Consider the following 13,860-nt stretch of genomic DNA (forward strand, 5'->3'; position numbering starts at 1 on the left):
ATGTGATTAAAATTCTTTAGAAAGGAAGAGAGTGTAATTCAGTATCAAAACAGACCTGTATTTTTTCCTTCCATACTTATGAGTTCAGTTCCAAAGGCAACGTACCCCAGCCTAACCATTTGTTTGCCCGTAACTCTAAGTTGTCCGGGTACCTTAAATATCATTTGGATCAATCACTAATCAAAGAACCATTTCTCACTTGGAATATGGAATTGCCCTCCAATTCCCAGTCCACAAATAGTGATGTAAGGAGCAAGCCAAATCAGTTGACTTTTCATTTTTATTTTTTGCAAGAGAGAGCAAAATACAACAGGAACTGGCTTTAACAAGAAAAGGAATTGATTGGCTTGGGAATGTCCTGGATAAGACGCAGCTTCAGGCAAAGCTCAGATAATGCCACCTTCATAATCTTGGTTTTGGCTTCTCTGGGATGGCTTCATGCTCAATCTTATTCCCCTTAACCCATTAAGTCCCACGTTTACAAGGCTGTGAATATTTCAAGAAAATCGACACAGGTGCTTTAAAATCAGTTGGAAATAATAATCCCAAGCTTATCTGGGATATTAATATGATTATATAATTATATTCTTATTATTACATGATTATGTATTCTATACTAAATTTAAGTTTTTATACATGTTCTGCCTGAGATGCTGGGACAAAATGGGCTAATGTCACAAAAAATGTTGCTTATGATCTGGAATTTACTACATCCCATCTCAGAACCTACAGGAAAACTGATTATTTATCCTTGTAACATCCACAAAAGATGGAGAATCTTTTATCCCAGAATTCTACCCGGAGTCTGACTTATGCACATACTCTGAAGCCATTTCTGTGGGCACTATTACACTGTCCCGTACATATAGGAATGCACCACAGTGAATCCCCACATCATGTCCAACAACAAGACTGGGATCCTTTTTAGAATAAGTTGTACTCCATGTTTGTATAAATATGTCAGAATATACCCTATGGTCATGTATAAGTAAAAAGAACAAATAAAAACGACACTGAGCTGATTGGCTTAGGCAAGGGTTCCATCTTCCATCCTAATGGCTGGGGAGGGGACTTCATTATATAGCTAATAGTCCATCAGATGAGTAACTCTCTTAAGCAATCAAACTAAGAAATACTAAGATTAAAGTTGGCTGGTGAAATTGAAAACTGTAGAATCATGTCAAATTAAGGTTGGCTGCCATATTAGACCAGTCCAAAGCTGAATAAGACACTTGACAAGCAAGAAAGAAAAAGGTAGCATATAGATGGAGAAGGAAGGAGAGGTTGGGACACAGGGAAGAAGAAAAGGAGGGAGAGGAAAGGAGTGAGAGAAGAGGTTGTCTAGAGTCATGGGGAGGAGCTTCAGCTGGTAGTGGTTTTCTCATTTTGCAGAGCCTAGTTATTTCTCTTGCATTTCAGTTCCTTAGGAATCCTTCATTTTTCCATCGACACTTCCCCTAACCCTTAGTGAGCTGCAAGAGTGTCTCTTGTCACTGTAGAGCCTTTGCTCAAATGCCCACATTGGTGCCTCTACATAGAGTCTGAAGGTGCCTTTGTCCTGTGCCAGTCTTCTGCAGAACTGGAGGCTGTCCTGTCCTAAGGGTTCTTTCTCTTGACCTCTTCCTCCCAAGGTCACTCCCATCTTCCATATTGCAATTTCAACATGGCACTTTCTGTGTTGGGTCCCCCAGTTGTGCTTGCTTGTGATTCTAGCTCATCTTTGTGGCAATGGTTTTTGAAATGAACTGAAGGTTTATGTTCCTCCCAAATTCACTAATCCCCACAGGAAGACATCTGGAGATAAGGTCTATGCTATGGTTGGTGATGAGGTCTGATGAATGGACACAACCCTTATGAATGGAATTAGAGCCCTTAAAAGAGCCCCAGAGAGTTGGTTTCCTCTTTCTACCATGTGAGGATAGAGTGTAAATAAGGCTGTCTGTAAGCCACGTAGTGGGCCCTCATTAGGCACTGAGTGTGCTGGTGACTTGATCTCGGTGTTTCCAACCACCAGAGCCGTGAGGAGCAAATTTCTGTTATTTATTACCCATCTATAGTATTCTGTTTTAGTAGCCTGAGTAGAATAAAACACCTACTGTAATTAATAGACCGATTGTGATATTTAATATTTAAGACCTATCTTTCCTGTTGCTCCGTGAATCAGGACTGTAACTACCTAGATACTTCTGCTAAATTCTTGGTATCTAACACGCAGTTTGACGCGTCATAAACATTCAGTACATGAGTTGTGTGGACGGATCAGTGGCTTGTCGAAATGTCCATATTAAATATCAATGTAGGTAAAACTCAATGTAGGTAAATATAGGTACCTCAAGGTAGGTAAATATCAATGTGGGTAAAACTATGAGATGAGAGATAATGAGTCAAGTTCTGGAAGAATCCTGAGATGAGATTCTGCTTTTCCATGTAAATGAGTATGGGGTCTGAAATTCGTGGTTCAGAGGATGGGTTCCTTCTGGAACCTCTGCTCATACTCACTTCTTGCTTTAGAGATGGGCTCAGCCCAGTGTGGTGCTTTCTGAACACACTGTGGGCGAATGTGAGAGGAGAATCTGGATGAACACTTCTGAAATGAAACAATAGGTTTCATGAAGCAGCTGGTGAGGATTCAATGTCAGGGCCATTGGCATTCGATTCCCAGAGTCTTATTTCTCTAAGACATCTGCTTAGCAGGTTTGATTTTTGTTTTTTTCATTCTTAAACTTGTTCGGGGGGCAGTTGTTAGCCTTCCAACTTGGGTATCCTTTTTGATGAAGGCCAAGAAAACATGGGGACTTGCCAGGGGAAGTGTTAGCTTTGGGGCTATCCTGGGAAGAAGGTATGAACTGTCTTCCTGGAGCTTCTGCAAAGAAGGACAAAGTAGGTTGACTCGTGGTCTGAGACGGTCCTTAGGCTAGGTTAAAGATGGCCGCACAGTAAAGATTGCATCCCAAGAGGCTGAAGTATAGATTGATGCACCTCTTTTATTCTCATATTGGAGCTCAAATCTTAGAGAGCTATTTGGGGGGGATTTTGGGGGAAACTGGGTAAATGATCTCTGTGATTTTTATCACCAGTTTCTAGTTTTGTGGTTGCCAGGGGGATGAAGGGAAAACAACAACAACAACAACTAGTATTTGTAAACTGTTTTTTTTTTTTTTCATGCTAATAAGTTTTTAGAGACTGTATGGAGTGCAGTCCCTCCCCTCACCCCTCCTGGGGACTCTCTGGAGAATATCCCCAGTCTGCACACTTTGGAAGAAGACTCAGCGGTTATAAGCAATACCGTTCTGGCACAGAGCTAGCTTCCACCCAACTTTAGGCAGCAGAATATTGGCAAATCCAAAGAATGATTACTCCTCCTGAAACTTGGACAGTTTCTAATGACATCATAAAAAGAAGCAAATAAAATGGAAGTCTGCAAGGGGAAACAAGGCCATTTTTTTCCCTCTTTGCTCCAAGTACTTAAGCCTTGAGAAGAAATAGCCTTCTGTCAATCTAGGCTGAGGTTCTTGAGAGCACCTGTCAGTGGCCCATTACGCACACATTTCAAAGCTGCGGTTGAGCCATAATAAGGAAAACAGAGCCTTCCATCTCTAGTGCTCCTTTGCAAGCATAAAAACGAATTAACCTTGACAAAAGAACCGTTTATGCATATTGCTTCATGAAAGACACAGCGTAGGGGTGGACAGAGTCCTCCAAAGAAAATCTCCACTGGCCATTTGTTTTTGTTTGGGGATGATAACACTCCTCCAGGGGGAACGGCCTCTCAAGGACAATCCTCACCATGGTTATTTATGCTTGGCCACGCTGAAGGATTTTTGGAACATCTTGAAAAACAGCATTTGAAAGTCCTAACAGCTCCTTTAGCTATTGGCTTTTCTTTGCTATTTTGGATTGTTATTTTACCTAGAGAAAATAAAGGGGGTATGGGTAAAAACCGATAATGCCACCCTTGCTCAGAGAGAGGGTCCTGGTACCCAAAGGCTCAAATGACGTATGATGGAATGTGTCAATCCGGAGGAATGTGACCAAAGGGTGCTGTCTAGACACAGGAGCTCACTCTGGGATCCTATCATGTGTCCCCTGGTGTGGTGGTCACTGGGGAGGAAGAAGTTAGGAGTGGGATGAGTGACGGTAGAGGGGAGGCATGCCAGAAAGCCACCACAGAGGCAGGCACAGAGCACAGAGAAGGCTCGAGAAGCACCTTAGTTCACGTTCACGAAACAGGCTGAGTCTGCCATGGACTAGCTTTGTGATGATACACAGACACCTTCATTCATCTGAATTTTGGTTTCCACATTTGAAATGGTGATAATAAGCCTCATAGAATTATTGAGAAGGGTACGAGATCACAAAGGTGAATCCTTTGTGGTGACCGTGGATTTGCTCTCCTTCTCCTTCTAAACACACACACACACACACACACACACACACGTACTACCGTATACCACTACCACCACCAACAACCACAACACTAGTAATAATGACAGTGACTGCAAAAAGCAAAAAGAGACTCTCTGGCATTTACTGAGTGCTAACTATGAACCAGTCCAAATATTTTACCCACCTTACCTCTTTAAATCCTTCTAATGACCCACAGAAGCAAGTGCTGCTCTGGAACCCCATTTCCAGCAAGAAAATGAGGCCAAAAATGTTAAGGTGGAAAGGAATTGAGTTTGGAACTAGGTAGACTGGCTCCAGAGCCCACGTTAGCTCCAATATGAAAGAGCAGAACTATCTGACCCCAAATGTCCACAGGCTGAGATGATGCAATGGGGTCGCCAGACATGGTATACCCTGCAGGTAGCACCTCATTTTGCACTAATTGCTCAGTAGAAGACTGGGGACCAATGACCAACAGCAATAGCCACTCCAGCATTTCCCAGCCAACATAGACAGCATGGGGGACAAGTGTAGGGAGGGACGAGGAAGGCCAGTCCTTCCAATGAATGAAAGAAAGCCTGGATAGTGGTTTGTCAAAATCAGCATTTACAGACATAAAAAGGCACCCAGGGCTCAGGCATAGTTTCCTGGATTAGCTTCCTTACCCATTTGCTCTTATTTCCTTAGTTTTTATAAATTGGATGGACTTCTTCAGAGAACCTTCCTGGAATTTAGCTTTTTTCTCAAACACCTATTTCCCTGCGTTCTTAGCTATCTGACCAAGGCCAGAATCAGAAAGATTCCCATACACACATTGTTTTTTTTTCCAGGAAATAAACTGAATTAGATCCCTCTTGTGTGCTTGGACACTTTTGCTACTTCCTGACACAGGGTGAATTCCGAGTGCAATATCAGTTTGTAAGCTGGGGTGTTAGTATCTTTCTCTGATAGGAGATGATTATATCTTCATCTGATTTACAGCAGTGTATAGAAAGGAACTTTTCCATTGAGGAACTATTTAGATATTATTTCTCACTGTATTTACAACAGGGCCAGGAAGAAGAGGGTAATATTGCTCTGTCTAGAACAAGGGTCTCTAACTGGCATTTCCACATTTAAATGATAGCTTGAAAAACAACAACAAAAAAACAAACCCATGGTGTTTCACTCTGACTTCTGCCACTGAGATCACAAAAGCTGAACTATTTATATTATATAATTAGCTTGAGAATTTTGGAATTTTATCCCCAAAATGTGGCCAAAAGAACTGGTAAATATCACACCAGCACTAATGCCACAATCTGCCGTTTCAGCTTCAATGTCAACTTCGGATCACATCATTTAAATAACTTAGACTTAATTTGAGGGTGAAATATGGGGACACTTTAATACTAACATGAGAGGATTTGGGAAAATGTTTGAAAAGGGATTAAGAAGTTTTTTTCTACTAGATTAAAAGAAAAAAAATGCACCCCAATCTCTTCCTGGGATTTTATGTAAGGCAGTGTGACTGATGTTCACAGGGGGACTATCTGTGTCTGATGTTCTTGTGTCACCGTCTCTGTCTGATGGTTTGTGAGATCTTGGAGTGATGGGATTGATAGGTCACTGTTCAGGGCTGTGGGTGAGAGATGACTTGCTCTTGCCTCCCTTCTCTCCTAGGATGAGAGGACAAACACACGCCTTGCAGTACTAGTGTCTGATGCTAAGAACACTACTGGCAGAAACTCCAGGGTCTCTACATCCTCTTTTCAAGATTGCAAAGAAATCAAAGCAGAGAGCACTCTGAATTCCACAAGCCAGCTCTGCCTAATGCTGCTACCTGTAGGGGCTTCTAGAGAAGCTGAAGGGAATATATAGCAAATCTTAGTGGAAGGAAGTTGTTTCCTAGAGAGGCCAGCATTAGGGAGACAGGACTGGCAAGCTCTCTTGTCCTGGAGTAATTTCCTGCCTCTCACCTGATTATTCAAAAGGAAATGCATGAAATTTAGAATTACAGGTGTTATGGTTTAGATATGGGGTAAGTCCCAAAAGTTCATGTGTGAGACAATGTAAGGATTTTTAGAGGTGAAATAATTAGATTATGAGGTGTAGCCTCACCAGTGGGTTAATAATTCACTGATATGGGTTAAGTAGGTGGTAACTGTAGGCAGGTAGAGTGTGGCTGGAGGAGGTGGATCACTGGGCAGGGAGTAACTTTGGGGTGTATATTTTGTGAGTAGAGTTCTCCCTGCTCCCCTGGTGGTTGTATCCTGAGCTGCTTTCCTCCACCATGAGGTTCTGCCTCACCCTGGGCCCAAAGCGATGGAGTTGACCCTCTATAGACCAAGACCTCTGAAACCATGAGCCCAAATAAACTTTTCCTTTTTTATTTTTTCTTGTCAGGTCTTTGGTCACAGTTGTGAACAAGCTGACTAAAACAAGGGGACTCAGGTTTCCCGCTTACTAACTGAATGAACTTGGACCTGTCATTAAAACTTTGCAGAGGGTTGATGGCTGAGTCCTCTACAGCAATGGCCAAGCCAGTGTTTCCCAGTCAACATGGACAAGGTGGGGATAAAGTGCAGCGGGTGATGAGGAAAGGGTGGGCACATTAAAAGAGAGAAAGGAAGGCTTTAGTCATAATTTGTCAAAACCAGGAACACGCTAGAAGGCATTTGAACTCAGGCATGGTGTCCTGGTTTAGCTTCTTTTCTCACTTGCTCTTACTTCCTCAGCTTTGATTTGCCCAAACTGTGCAGAAGCTTGTAACTCCAAGGGTAATGTCTAATCTGCACTGTCCACTTGACTGGATTAAGAGATGCCTAAGATTAAGAGGCTTCTGGGTGTGTCAGTGAGGGTGTGTCTAGGAATGATTGGCATGTGGGATAGCCAATGGGAGAGGAGACCCTCCCTAAGTGTGGGCAGCACCATCCAAAAGGCTGGAAGCTTGAATGGAATAAAAATTGGAAGAACAGCAGCAGCAGATGCAAACTCAATTCTTCTTAGATGGGTTCTTGATGGCTGCTGTGATCCTCTGAGGACTTCAGACACCAGCTTCTTCACTCTTCTAAAGCAGACTCTGCCAGTGATTCTCCAGGGAGTTTCTAGAAGCCTTCAGTCTCAGAATGGGATCCCTCTAATTCTGAGGCATCAGCATCTTGGACTCAGCAGCTGCTGGTTCCTCCAGCTCTCCAGCCTTCAGAGAGCCATAGTGGACTATCCAGCTTCTGGTTGGGTTAGCCAGCCTACTAAATCCACCAAGGATTGCCTGATCCAGGCCTCAGTGAGAGTGGATGAGAAACCCATTTAATAAAGGGCTGCTTAGCTGAGAGAGCCAGGATAAGGGAAGTTGAAAGAATGCACAAGGGGAATACTGGATTCTCAGATCAAGGTGAAGAGGAACAGGAAGGCCTGTATTTGAAAAGGTATTTTGTCATGGTAGTATGCATATTAATTAAGAATGCAGTTTCCGAACCTTGGCCAAGTACTCTGATGCCTCTGCTTCGACCTCCTCATCTAAGAAGTGGGGACTGTGATAGTACCTTTCTCATAAGGTCATTAGAGGTCAGATATGGAGGGTAAAATGCTTAGAAGAGATTCTAGCACATAGTGAATAGTGCATATGTAATAGTTAATAGCATTAGGACACATCTGGGGCATCTCAAATTCATAATGACACCCTATCTACAACCATTGTAAGTACCACCTTCACCCTAGGTGATACATCTCCAGCATCTTTGAGACAAGGGACACCCACACCCTTTATCCATTGTGGATTGGTTGATTGCAACAGGGGTCGGTCCTTGAACTCAGTTGGGCCAATCAGAGGTTGATTCCCGGAATTGTGAATTTCAAGGGCGTAGTGAGGAAGAGGAAGGGGAATTAAGGAGGAGGATTTGGGAGGGAGGCTGAATGGTTGATTGATTCCCTATTTGTACATACCAGAAACAAGAAGAGCTATGGGACAGCCCCACACCCTCCACCCTGCAACTGAGACACTAGGAAAGCTGGTTTTACAGAGAAAGGATCATCAGTGTGAAACACAGAGACAGAAGTGGACAGAAAATCCTGACCCCTTTGTGGCCCCTGATTCCAGTTCTTTCCTGGAGTCTGGCTGTACTTTGACCATGGGTTTCTTGATTCTTAACATCATTCCCTGTTTCCATTAGTTTCCTCAAGTTGGTGTTCTCCACTTGCAATCCACAGTGCTCAACCCATCTTTTACATAAGGAAACAGAGTGAATTATCCATGATGTTGGGGGGGGGTAACACCCAAAGGTAGGAATTTCTGGTTATCACTTGTACAGGAGCCAACATTCAGCCATATGGATTGAATTGCACATCTTCCACTAAAATTCACTGGGGCTGGAAATAGAAAATCAGGACTTGCTAAAAGGAGAGAAGCAAGGTGCTTTGTTTAAATATCTCTTCATGAACTAGTCTATATATGAGATCTTGATATTTTATTTAAATTTTGGTAGAGGAGATATTTTTCAGTTTTCCCCAGTGTGAGCCTGGTTGGTTTAGGCAAAGGGAGAATTGACTTTTCTAACTTGAGTTTTTATAGCTAAGACAACCACAACACAAAAATAACTGGACACAGGTATGTGAACATCCTGAGACTCCTTAGCATCTCTGTGAATTCTCTGTTTCTCTCTCTGCATTGGCTTTATCCTTCCAACTTTTCTCCCCTATATGTAAGAATCAAATATGACTGCAGACCCCTTTCTATCCCTGGAAGACACAGTCTGGTTGGCCTGCAGTCCACAGGCCCAGAGGGGATTCATTGCACCAAACACCCATTTTTTTAACCAACCACCAATGGCCAGGGAAGGTTGGGAACTGTGATATGTTCCCCATTTGTGAAGAGCTCACCTCACTCCAAGAACAAAGAACCAGGGAGAAGAGATCATTGGCATGAAAAAATATTACAGAAGAAGGAAGCGAATCTCTAGGAGAAAAGGAGATAGCAGTGGGAAGACTACCTAATGGAAATCTGAGATACTGTAAATGTCTGGGTGGGTCTCTCCATGTATTCTGAAATTGTTCTCCATTTCCTGCACATGCTAACCAAGATTCATTTGAATTGCACATTTCATCAAAGAAAGCTTAGTTCTAAGTTGTTAATAATGTCTACACATCAAAATACTAAGGGTGTGGGCTAGGGGAGAAAGTTCTTTGATTAGTTTAGGGATGAGCATCATGGCTCACTATATACCAATTATTCATCAATGCTCTTTGACAAATTAAAATTAGCCTAATGTCAGCTTTTTAAATTATCATGTCAATCATGTCAAGTCTCAAATAAAAAAATTAGAGGTGTCATGAGCTTGTTTTTGAAGTGTATAATTTTATGTAGATAGGATGAATCTTATTAGTTGGGGTGTAAGGTGTAATAGTTGCCTAAAAGGCAGGGGAATGGATCTAATGGCCTCCATTTTAGCCAACCCTCTAATGGGAGTATTCTGGTTTGGATGTGAGGTGTCCCCCAAAATCTCACATGTGAGACAGTGCAAGAAAGTTCAGAGGAGACATGACTGGGTTGTGAGAGCCTTAACCCAACCAGTGAATGGATCCCTGATGGGATTAATTAAGTGGTGACTGGAGGCAGGTAGGTGTGGCTGGAGGAGGGGGCATTGGGGGTGTGGCTTTGGGGTCTCTATTTGTCTCTGGAGAGTGGAGTCTCTCTCTGCTTCCTGATCACCATGTGAGCTGCTTCCCTCCACCACACTCTTCCTCCATGATGTCCTGCCTCCCCTCGAGCCCTGAGGAATGGAGCCTGCTGTCTGTGGACTGAGACCTCTGAAACCATGAGCCCCCAGATAAACTTTTTCTCCTCTACAGTTGTTCTGGTCAGATCTTTAAGTCACAGTGGCAGAAAAGCTGACTAAAATAGCGAGACACCGAGTTTACAGGAGGAGTCAATTCTAAAGCCTTTGGATGTTTACTCCCACATTAAGCAGGGTTTTAAAATATAAGTGCCTTCTACACTACCTTTAGCCAAATCTATAACGGCATCCTGTTTTTAGCCACCAGACTGACTTGACTATAAACTGTAAAGGTGTCCAAAAACAAAACACAAAATGCTTCAGTGAAACTGCTTGAGCAAAAAACAGAGGGCTTCTCCTGCCTCCCGGAATCTCTCTTTGGTTTCTGATCTGGTAAAATTCCTTTCTCTGTGTCCAAGTCCTGGGATACTTCTCTCCACGGAGAGTAAGGGCCAGTGCTAGGTGCTATTCTGTGTATATTCTGTTATTTATTTTTAGTTATACATGATAGTGGAGTGTATTTGGACATATTATATATCCATGGAGTCTGACTTATTCTAATTATGATCCCAGTCTTGTGGTTGGACATGATGTGGAGTTTCACTGGTCGTGTGTTCACATATGAGCAGAGGAAAGTTCTCTCCCATTCATTCCACTGTCTCTTTGATCTCTCCATCTTTTCTGACAGGTCCCCACCGTTACATGTTCACAGGACCTGTGGCTTCAGTAGGAGCCAGCCAGAACTGGTAGCTATTTAATTTTTTGATATTTTATTCTTAATGGATTTTTGACATTAATTATGACTTTTAAAACACTCATCAAAATATTATTTATTTTGATTAATGAGTTTCTGAGACCCTGTCACATTCTTCTCTTTTTGTTGTTGTTATACTGGGGATGGGATTGAACCCAGGGGCACTAAACTACTGAGCCCCATCCCCAGCCCTTTTGATATTTTATTTAGAGACAGGGTCTCACTGAGTTGCTTAGGGCCTTGCTAAGTTGCTGAGGCTGGCTTTGAACTCGTGATCCTCCCACCTCAGCCTCCCGAACTGCTGGGATTACAGGTGTGCACCACGGTGCCCGACTCCCACTATGTCTGTACTTGAGGTGCTCAGCCTTGCACCAACCCTGATTAGACAAATCTTCAGTGAGGGTCCAGTACAGCATCTTAATTAGTGCCTGTCATGCTTCATGGAGATTTCTCCATCTCTAAAACAAGAATGATGACAGAAACAACCTCAGAGTTCTGCTTTCAGAATTGACTGAGATGGTCCATGATAAGCATTGAGCATGCTTGGCCCAGAATCAGGGCCCAAGGAAGACTATAGGCCTTGCAGCTAGTAATAATAACATGATTGGCAGCTGCAGCAGTAGTAGTAGGTAACACTTAGCTACACTCATTAATGACAAGGAAGATCTCAACCCTGGGGTGGCCAATCCGTTTCGAGATTAGACAGGCAAACAGAGGCTCACCATTCAATGACCTGGTGTCATAAAGGTCTATGTGCGGTATGCTAGGCACTCAGTGGTCAGAGAAGATGTGCTCATGGAGAGATAGACTGAGTCAGGAGTTTGCTAAGTGGAAGGGAGAAGAAAGGTCCATCCAGGCTCAGGCATCAGTGGGTACAAAGAAACTGGTAGGTTTAGAGGAAGCTACTTTCTTTTTTTTTTTTTTTGGTACTGGGATTGAACTCAGGGGCACTTGACCGCTTAGCCACATCCCCAGCCCTATGTTTGTATTTCATTTATAGACAGCATCTCACTGAATTGCTTAGCTCCTCCCTAAGTTGCTGAGGCTGGCTTTGAACTCAGGATCCTCCTGCCTCAGCCTCCCAAGCTGCTGGGATTCCTGGTGTGCACCACCAAGCCAGGCTAGAAGGAGACACCTTCTGCAGCTGGATCAGAGAGGCCTGGTGAGAGCTGTAGGAAATGAGGCCAAGAAGGGAAGCTGTAGTCTGTTGACTAAGAGCCTTGAATACCACGCTAAAGAGGTTGGTTAGATTGGGTCCTGGGATCCACGTGAGATCTAGTGAGGGCTCCGAAGCTCTGTGGTGAGGGCCTCACATGTGGGTTTTACGATGGCAACAGCAAGCAGGATGGAAAGTCTGGGGAGGGCCAGAGCCAGGGACCTACTGGGATTCTACAATAGCTTCCAAGTGCTGCAGACTTGGGCTGGATCAGAGCAGCCGTGGAGCAGGGAGACAGGAGGTCTCCAACCCACATTCAGGAGGCTGAGTCAGGACGCTGGGTGGCTGCTAGTGGGGGTGTGGGCAGGAGGAAGAGGAGGTTGATAGTGACTGGGAACCTTCATCCAAACTAACTGGGTAGAGAATCAATGGAGAGCAGGAAGTGGAGGTGTATGTATGGGGTGGGAGGAAGAAGGTAGGAGCCCGGTTTCCAACACATCTGACTTGAAATGCCAGGGGAATGTCTAAGTGCAAATGTTAAGTAGATGGTGGGAAAATGTGAGCCTAGGACTCAGGAGAAAGGTGGAATCTGAGTTTCGGTAGTTCACTGGAGCATGTGGTACTTCTGGGAGGATACGGGTTGGCTAAAGGCCCAATCAGAGCTAGGGAAGGGACCCCAGGGCTCTCAACCACTGAGCTGCATCTTTAGCCCTCTTCATTTTTTTTATTTGAGACAGGATCTCACTCAGTTGCCCAGGCTGCTCCCAAACTTGCAATCCTCCTGCCTCAGCCTCCTGAGTTGCTGAGATTACAGGTGTGCACCCCCGTGCCCAGCTCACCGTTATCTTTCGAAAGCTATTAATAATCAGTGTGTTTCCTGGGTTGGACATTTGGCCTGGTACTCAGCAAACATCCCCCAGGTTTCCTTACCCTGGCTATTTGGTCTGCCATCTGGAGACGTCCATCCAACTCTCTTCGGATCTGGGCCGCCTGTTCATCCGGATTGTCCAGCTGCACAAAAGCACAAATATACAGACCTTCAGCATGGGTCACAAAAGCCAATCGACTCACCATGTTTCGTTTTGCATGCCCCCTTTGGGATCCGTGGACATAGTACACTAGAAGAAGCCTCTTGTCACCAACAAGCCCGGTTTGAGTGAAATCCCAAGTTAAGTTCTTTTGGGCGGAGCACGGTGGGTTAAAAAGTTGCTAAGAGACACTTGAATGACCTTGTGTGGGAATCATCATCAATCACTTCTGAATTGGTCCCCATAAGTGTTTCTAATGGGGAGGCCATGAAACACCCCTGGTTTGGTCCAGGTGAGGAAGTGCTCATACAGTGGACTTGCAAGGAGGGGGATGGCCAGGTGACTATTAGAGATGTAGGAAGAAGACACCAGGATACCCACATGCATATCTGGTTCCTGGTCACCACTTACTTTGTAGAGACCCCTTAGAATGGAGGTATCCAGGGGCCCAAAAAGGGGCCGTCTGCTTTGGTTGTCTAATGAAAGGACGAACAAGTCTCGTGGAAGGAGAAAATGCCCGTTTGTTGAGGAACAGCTCTGCATATTTATAGAGCCGGGGGTGGTTTGACAGTTATGACAGTTTAACGGTTGAAAGGTTTGACAGTTGGCATGGGGTGCTTTCTGATTGGTGGGTAAGGATCCTGTGAGCCAGCAGGGCTAGTCTGATTGGTGGGTAAGGATCATGTGAGCCAGCAGGGCTAGTCTGATTGGTGGGTAAGGATCATGTGAGCCAGCAGAGCTAGTCTGATTGGTGGGAAAGGATCATGTGAGCCACCATTGGATGGC

The 13,860-nt window shown here is 44.1% G+C and overlaps 1 protein-coding gene across 1 annotated transcript in view; it reads right to left on the reverse strand.

Moving 5' to 3' along the window:
• The window catches only part of Cadps (calcium dependent secretion activator), a 468,098-nt gene that overhangs the window by 258,221 nt on the left and 196,017 nt on the right, over nt 1-13,860 (reverse strand). Inside the window, 1 exon segment of the mRNA XM_048801213.1 lies at nt 12,977-13,057. Within this exon segment, the coding sequence (XP_048657170.1) occupies nt 12,977-13,057 (81 nt within the window).

Source organism: Marmota marmota, unplaced genomic scaffold (genome assembly GCF_001458135.2).
Source record: "Marmota marmota marmota unplaced genomic scaffold, marMar, whole genome shotgun sequence".
In the NCBI taxonomy this organism is placed as follows: domain Eukaryota; kingdom Metazoa; phylum Chordata; class Mammalia; order Rodentia; family Sciuridae; genus Marmota; species Marmota marmota.